Consider the following 8,441-nt stretch of genomic DNA (forward strand, 5'->3'; position numbering starts at 1 on the left):
GATACATTCTTCCCTTCTTCCCTCCGTGCATCTAGAAAGCCGACAGTGGCTCCCTGGGGGGGCACTATTGGAGAGTGGAGAGTCCCCAAGGCAGGGTAGGACGTAAAAAATAACCCAGAATATTTACGTAAATGATTGGGTAAATAAATTAAAGTGTATAGAGGAGGGAGAGATCAGGACAGTTTTAGGCTCCAGGGTATTGCAACCGGCTTCCCAAGGGTTAATCCCTTCCAGACCCCCGGGAACCCCCTAGTGACGTCAAGGGCGGGGTCTGTGCCGGCGGCCCAGGATGACAGAGAGATTGGGGGGGGGTCCTCTGGACCCCGCCCCCTAGGGAAAACCACCCTAATTCCTGCCTTTACTCGCTCAGGAAATTGCCCAACCTACTCCTCTACCGGGGTGTAAATTCTTCTCCTATGAAGACCCCAGTTCTCCAGCCCCCTTAAACTCTCAGAACCCAGTATCTAAGGGGTCCCCCTCCGCTAATCCTGTCCCCAAAGCTAGTTGCCTAGAGCAGATTGTTTCGGGGTCATGAGGCCTGAAAGAGGCTTCAGAGGCGGGGAGCAAGGGCAGACAGGGTGGTCTGAGCCAGAGGAGGGGCCTCGGTCCTCAGCTCCCGTTTGAGAGAGGGGAGGGCAAGGGATGCGCAGGCTGGCAGTGGCCCGTGGTCCAGCCCAGTCCCAGTAGGGGTCTCCCTGTGGCTGGCCCTAGCTGCCCTGGTGGTCTTGAGTTCATTAGGTCAAGACAAGGTCTCAACATCTCTTTCTTAGCGGTCTGCCCACAGTTCTTGGGACTCAGGGGTCGCTAATACACGGGGAGTTTTTATAGGGCCTAAATTTGATCCTTTTCAGTCCTCTGCCTAGGCTAGAAAATTCTCTTCTCTTTCTTCCCCACACACATATACCCCCACGAGCACATCTGTCACAACACCGGTTCAGGGGTCCAAGCCTAGTCGCTCTCCAGTGCCCATCCCCAACAAACATCCCCATCCTGCCTTGGGCTTCCTCCTCCTCGGTCCCCTCCTTTTAGAAACACTGACGTTTTCCTGCCTGGCTCTCAGACACACCTGGAGTTCCCTTTCTACCGCACAGAACTCCAGCTAGCCATCCCTCTAGCCGCTTTATCTCAACTCCAGAAAGTAAGAAGTTTCTAATGTATGGGAGAGGTGGAGGCAGACAAAGAGACGCACCGCCGCCTTGAGACAGTCATACACAGACTATCAGACTCAGAAGATTAAAAAGGAGGGGAGAGATACGGCAAAAGATAGGGAGACAGCAAATGAAAACAATTCTCCTAACTTTCTAATTTCTCACCCCAGGTTTTGCCACCCCCATTTTGCCCCAGTGTCTAGGTCTCCCTCTGGGATGGCTAAGTCCCCAGGAAGCACAGCATCCCCTAAGGACCCTTCCCCCACCGCTCCCAGGTGGTCCCCCGCCCGCCCCCCTTCTCACCTCTGTCTGGGCGCTGGGCTGGGGATGCGCGGTCCAGGGTTGGAGTGCAGGCTGGGGGTGTACAGTGGGGAGGGGGGGGCGGACAGGGCCACGGCGGCGCAGCCTCAGTGCCACCCCACCCCCCCCAACCTGGCCCACAGCCCTCCAGCCGGCCCAGCCCGCCGGGCCGCGAGCCGGGACCACCCGCGAGAAGCGCAAACTTTTTTTTCCTTTTGCAAAAACTTTTTCTCGCTCTAGCCGCTGGCGCGCCGCCGCTCTTCCCGCTCTCCCTACACCTCTCTCTTGTTTCCCTCCCTCTTGCTGTTCCTGAGGATGAGGCGAGGTGGCTAGAAGGGAGAGAGGGGGTGCCAGGCTTATTGCACCCCCAGGACCCCCAGGATCCTCCCCCTCCCTTGAGGGACCCTATACTGCCTACCCCCCCCTCGGTGAACACGCTGCTGCTGGTAGGCAGCAAATCCCGGCCTGGATTAATGGATCGGCAATCCACGAAGACGCCCTTAAACCCCAAGTAGAAAAACAGACTGAGAAAAACATGGAAGGAAGGTGAGTAAGACAACGAAAAACTTCATTTTAGAAAATATTGCAGGTAGCATTGATTGGTGCTAACTCAGTATTCTGCTTCCCTGGGTTTATCTGCCAAGCTCATCCTTTGGATGAAATTTGGAGAAATTGGGGCAGAGTAGGATTTGGAAGTTGAGAACAAGTTGAGACACCCTGTATGGATGGAAGTTGAGTGTATGGAGCATAAAAAAGAAGCAGCAGTTGAAGTACTGGACGCAGTTTGTGTGTTTATGGGTCACGGAAAAGGCCCTGAGCCTGAAGCACTGTTCCCCGAGAAGCACTGTTCCCGGAGAAACCCAGCTTTACTTCATCAACAAGTTCCGAAGACTGTGACCACCTCCGCACCTCTCCGCGGCCTGCTCTTTCTGCTCTTTAGGGCTTTTTGCTCCCTCTGCTGGCAAATTAGGCACATGACATCTTTTACAACCTATTTGGAGGTGGAGGGGCCTGAAGAGGCTGAAGGAGTAGAGTCTTCATTTATGAACCTGCTAAAATCCAGTTAGGAGTTCAGGGCTGGGGATGTGTGAGTCCAGCGAAACGGAGGGGGTGCACTAGAAGCGGCAGGTTGTACTGATCGGTAGTGCCGAACAGATATGGGAGTGCTTAGTGCCATTGGATTGTATCACCTAGGTCAGAAGGTACAGGGGAAGGAGCATCTGTAACTTTCATACAAAGCAGTGGGGGACGGTAGAAGCAGAGGTACAGTCCTTTCCCACTTCTGTCACTCCTCAGACTGACTTCTACGTAATACCTCTACCTCCTAAGGACATTTTGGGCCTGAAAAGTCAGTGAGTTAACTGTTCATTCCGGGTGTCATGAGGGGGGAAAAAACCCAACAGGTAAGGAGTCTTATTTGAGCTTCCCCTCCTCAACACTTGTTACGTGACATTGGCCCAGGCCCAGGTTAACGGAACACATTTCAGTCAGGACTGACCAATGGTCACTAGAACAAACAGAAAGAACCCTACAGGTGCTGAATCCAGCCACAAGCCCCTTCCCGAAAGAAACACTCTTTAAGAATATGCTCTGATGACAAACTTTCTGGTCTCAAGACAACTTTACACTTGAAAAAAAATATTGGTAACAAACAGAAAAAAACTGCAGAGATCTTTCATTTTTTAAAAATGAGATTTTTGCTTATGTGGTTCATAGCTATCAATTTACCATATTAGAAATAAAAATGGAAAAAATTTAAACACAAGAAGATACAAGCACATATTCCACTAATAAAGATGTCAGAAAGATGATGTAATGGCATGTCATGCAGTTCTGGGAAACGCCACTGTACTCTTTTAAGGTAATACACCTTTAAAAAGGCAAACAACATCTTTGTATTATTACGAAAAAAGTTTTGACTTGTGGACACCGCTGAAGGGATCTCAGAGGCTCTTCTAGGAGTCTTCAGCCCATCCTTCAAAAATTGTTGTTCTCAACTATTACCTCAGCCCATTTCATTAAACACACTTGTGGATTTTTGTTTTCTTATTTTTATTAAGAAAGTATAAATGTTTGTCTCCCTAGTCGGTCTTGCACCCCAGGGAAAACCAGATAAACTGCTCTGGGGCTCAGCACCCCTCTCTCTCAACTCATCCTTCAGCCCTTTGCCAATCTTACTCTTACCTCCCCTTAGATCTCTTCCACAGTCCCTACCCTTGGCCAGCCCCTTTCCTCTGCCCCAAGTCTGCTGGACCCTTTGCTCCCTCTTTTCCTTGCCTGAGGACTTTCTCTTGCTGGCAGAGAAGAAGGAATTTTTCACTCTTTCTTCTCCCTTGCTTGTCCCTATAATCATCTCATTGAGCTAAGACTAGGAAATCATTCTTTCTGGGTAGACCTCTTTGGAAGAAATCCTTTACCCACCTCCCTACACTTCAACCAGCCTGGTATTAGGCCAGGAGTCTGGACAAATTATTGTCCATTTGGGTCACATAAAGGTCAGTCCAGTCATACTACTAGATAGTCTATAGTCTATTGATCAGGAATCTGATGCCTTTGCCCGGGAACCCTTGACTTGATTTTTTCACTCCAAACTCAAAAGTGTTCTTGCTAGCTGCAGCCACAGGCCTCCACCACCATATCGGGCACATCTGTCTTGACTACATTGCCATTACGATCAAGGTAGAGTAGGGACAAGGGCCTTCGGGTAGTGGGAACACAACATGAAGTACCGGAGGGCCAGGGGTTATTGGCCTTGAGGAGGCTGAAGACAGCAGAATGGAAGGAGGCAGCAATACCAGGACTGCCAGCCAGGTGTGGAGGGCACTGCCCACTGCAGTAATTCAGCTGGTAGCCCTCAGGCTGTAGGATCCAGTCCTGCCATCCCAGCTCTTGGAAGTCTACATAATGATCTCGTCTACAACACAAAGGGGTCTCAGGTTCACAAGTGGGCGTCCTTCTCCTGGCCCGGCCCACTCGACGCTCTTTGGCCCTGATCTTAAGTTCCAAGAAGGGCCGCTTGTCGCCCACTGTATTTAGGATTCGTGACCATGATTGAGCAGCGGTGTTATTGCCCTCTAGGGATCCGCAGTCCAGCCGGAGTTTCAGGACACCTGACGCCTCACCTCTCAAGCCACTAGAGGGCAGAGTCAGGGCGTGCCAGCCCGGGGTATTCATTTGGTGCTCAGCCAGGACCGTGCGGGACCCTTGGCGTCTCCTCCTTGGGATCCACCGAATGATCCTCAAGTTAAGAATGTCCGGAAAGGTGGGGAGCACATGTAGCCAGAGGCGGGCGTGGTACAGGTGGCGGGCCCGCGGAGTGGACAGGTGGAAGGTGAGCATGGAACTGCAGCTTGAAGGGGAAGAATCTGCCAGAAAGGGAGAGAGAACTGTGAGCAGAGATGAAGTTCTCTGAGATGACTCGCTCAATCCTTGCTCACCTTCAGAAGAAATAGGGACGGCCTGCAGCCTCCAGCCTCCAATCCAATCTCAGCCCAATCCCTTCTCCTCCTCTGCCAGGCTCCCTGTTTGCCTTTCTTTTCCTGTCTGCGTTCTGTCTCTCCCTCACCTACCTGTGATGGTAGCAAAGCTGATGACTTCTTCCCCATTCACTGGACTCACACTCCCCGGCTGTAGTCTCCGAAGTGCTCTGGTCAGTGCTGCCTGGGGTATCGCATGGGTTATTCTGGGAGGGCTGGTCAGATGCAGCCCCTCTAAGATTTGCTGCTTGGCCAGCTCCAGAACCACAGCTCGTTCTGCTTGTGGTGCCAATGTGGGGATCCCACATGAGGAACACACAGACTCTGCTCCCTGTGTGCACATCAGTGCCCAGAGCAGCAGCACCAACTGGAATGGGACATCCATATCCCTGGTGGATGGCTCTGGATCAAGAGCTTGACAGCTCAGATGACAGTTGTTCCTTCTGTTGAGTCTTATTGCATGAGAACCAATGAGGGCACAGCAGCAGAGACACCAGTGCCACACCTACTCTTGACTAAGAGTAGAACAACCTGTCTTCTTCTGCCTGGAACTCAGGAAGGCAGAAGGTGGACCGTCCAATGGGCAGCTGTGTTTAGCTTTGTCTGTCAGTTTGACCCTCACAGCTTATGCCTGACTTCTGATCTGGGGCCTCTTTAGAGCGGTGTCTGGGGCCCATTGATTGGACAGCTGTGCTACCCATCACCCCCCTGCAGAGGGGTGGAGGTCCCACCTTGGAGCTCCAGTTTCACTATCTGGCCATGGTGACTGGGTTTGAAGTAGGGGTATGGGGGTGGGAAGTGGTAACGTGGACATGCATGATGCAAGAGAGGATGATTTCACATCCTCAGTCCCCAAGGTCTGGGACGGGGGAGGGGATTCCGTACAAGCCAGGTGGGGAAGGGCCATATCCGCATACCCCAAGTCTTTCTAGCTCACCCAGCCACCATTGCCACAGTACATCCCATGAGGCAGTTCTGAGTCCCAGGGGGGAATTCCTCTAGGGATTCTAGGCCAGAAGGAGAACTCTGGATCCTATATTTCCAGCAATGGTCTTCTACATGGGTGGGAGTTAAGGGGGGACGGAGTCCTCCAGGCCAAGCAGAGGTGGCAGTACAACAGGGCACAAAAGTCATTCCCTGACCTTGCCTATGCTGGCAGCCCAGAGTCCAATTGGACTGAAGCATAATGTGGAGGAAGGCCAGTATGTGGGGTGGGGGAAGTGGTGATGTGTAGGGAAACCCAGAGGTAGAAGGTGGCAGTGATGCAACCTCACAGTGGGACAGAGTCCATCAAGACTGGCAGAAGGGCATGGGACTTGGGAAGGCTTAAGCCAGCTGTTGGTTGTCTTCTAGACAACTGTGAGAGTTCTGTAAATCTGGGACATCCTAGAAGTGGTGTAGTCTTAGCCAATTCTCTCTTTAGTGAGAAATGGGGGAGTGAAGGATTTCTGAGAGCAAAGCAAGGAGAGTGCAGTTCCAATCCCTATACTCTTTACCTCCTCTCCTTACAGACTTTAATACAAGGACCAAGGCCTTCCTACTTTTGAACTTCTTGAGGTTTGTCTTCATGCTAGCTTTTTTTCTTTATGCTCTAGATTTTCCAAGAATCTGGGGAAAGAAAACTGTGGAGGAAGTGAGTGTGGTTTGGAAATGTGCCTCTACTTTTTTATCTATCTCCTCTACCCCCACTCCTATTTAGTTGGAGATTATCAAGAGAGATGGCTAGACAGTTTGAGAAAAGGCACTAGAAGGCCGTTTGGCTGCAATTAGGGGACCCCAATACCACTAGTGTCCACCATGTGGCAATGCTGTGCCACTGGACAGCAGCAGGCCAACAGCTGACCTGGAGCTTCCATGGAAAGGGCTGCTCTAAAGAATGGGGAGCAAGGGGTATTCATTAGCCTCTTAAAGGAGGCCTGCTTCCCCACTAGGAGAGAAGGGGAGCTGGTTCCTCTGTCCCTGTCCCGTCCCTTACTCTCGCCCCACCTTCCTATTCCCATTCCACCAGGAAGACACTGCCTCCAGCATCCAAATCACTGCTACCTTTGGTTTTGGACCTCATCGTACTGACACGTGGCAACGGAACCTGATGATAGGTGCCAGGCTCTTCCTAGAAAATGCAAGAATGTGAAGAAAGGACCATGAGGCTCTTATACCTTCCTACCCACCCTGCATTTCTCTCCCAACCCGGGAAGCACGTTCAAGCTCCCCTGCACAGTGCTTGCCCCAAATTCCAGTATCCTATCTGTTATGCAGGGCTGGTGAATGACAGCCTTTTTCTCTCTCTAAAAAAACAGGCTGCAAAGTGGAGGTTTGCACGCTTGCATAGTTGTGCCTGAGAGACTTACCTGTTCGTGCTAAGAGATACGAGAGAGGAAGCAACAAGAATTGACTGAAGGAGTCACTGACCCCACCTTTCTCCCGCCCTCACTTTGTTGGGTGCCCCCAATTTCCAGCTCTTCCCACCCCCTTGCTGCTGTGCCTGGCCTGGCCCTACCTCCCCACTGACACTTACGTCAGAACTCGGCTATAAATATGCTCTTAGCATCTTAGTCACTTTTCCCAAGAAGTGCTCCCGAGGTTATAAATACCCCAGCCATCTGCCTAACGGCCTGCCCTACCACCAACCTGGTTGGGGACTAGGGTTAGTGACAGGCTTGGGGGTGGATAAGGAAGCAGAAGAAGCTGAAGTGGCTATCTTGTCCCGATGAGAAAAGCTTGATGGAGTCTAGTATTGGGGTCCTAGGGCTCTGAAGGAAAAGCCTGGGAGAAAGATAAGCCTGTTCTTTCCTCATTTCACAAAAGGCAGAGCCAAAATGGAATGACATTAATCTTGTTATTTACAAATCTGTTATTTTGCTTATTATGAGTTTTTCATAATATTTTTTAAAAGTTTGAGTTAAAATATCATCTTGATTGTTGAACTTTGTATCTCCGTAAACATTTTTCCCCCAAAGTGAGCCCCCAGTTATCTCTCTGAGGACTGAAGTTGGAGTTGGAGGAAAGAGGTTAGATTTTTGAAGACCTGGTGTGGAGGAGCAGGGAACACCAGACAGTAGGTGAAGATAGAAAGGTCCTAAAAGACAGAGAGTATATTAGACAAAAAACTTAGATGTACAGCTCCCACCCCAAGGAGGCTCCCTTTCGGACTTTCTCCTGTAGAGTTTCTATTCTGGGGACCCCTTACCCCAGTAAGAGGGAGTTATGAGTTAAACAAATATAGACAGCACGTTCTCAAAAGGTCACATGGGTTTTGCGCAAACTCGGCCTTGGCTGCAGACAATATCGACCCCATGGTTCAGGGCTGTCCAACCTAAGGGAAGAGGTGATGGAAGAAGAGCAAAGGTGAAAGAGGACCCAGCCTCAGGGCAAATGCCTCTCTCGCCTCAATCCAGCCCTTCCTCTCCTCTCTTTCCCAATCCAGTGTCCCTGGGTCAGTTCCAGCATCCAGGCAGGACTCCTGGATGGAACTTAGGTGGTCAATGAGGAGAGGTGAGTCAGAGGTCCTGGCCGCCAG

The 8,441-nt window shown here is 51.0% G+C and overlaps 2 protein-coding genes across 2 annotated transcripts in view; both read right to left on the minus strand.

Annotated features, from left to right (window-relative positions):
- Positions 1–1,511, minus strand: part of GLI1 (GLI family zinc finger 1) — an 11,813-nt gene extending 10,302 nt beyond the window's left edge. The window contains exon 1 of the mRNA XM_006897593.1: positions 1,452–1,511. The gene's annotated coding sequence lies outside the window, so the exon portion shown is untranslated. The remainder of the gene's footprint in view (positions 1–1,451) is intronic.
- Positions 1,512–4,055: 2,544 nt separating this feature from the next.
- Positions 4,056–5,309, minus strand: INHBE (inhibin, beta E). Its single transcript, XM_006897671.1, has 2 exons — positions 5,018–5,309; positions 4,056–4,813 (listed from the first exon to the last, which is right to left on the minus strand). The coding sequence occupies exons 1-2, from the start codon at positions 5,307–5,309 to the stop codon at positions 4,056–4,058; spliced, it is 1,050 nt and encodes a 349-aa protein (XP_006897733.1).
- Positions 5,310–8,441: the final 3,132 nt, after the last annotated feature.

Source organism: Elephantulus edwardii, unplaced genomic scaffold, assembly GCF_000299155.1.
Source record: "Elephantulus edwardii isolate Elephantulus edwardi_28Jun2011 unplaced genomic scaffold, EleEdw1.0 scaffold00212, whole genome shotgun sequence".
Classification (NCBI taxonomy): domain Eukaryota; kingdom Metazoa; phylum Chordata; class Mammalia; order Macroscelidea; family Macroscelididae; genus Elephantulus; species Elephantulus edwardii.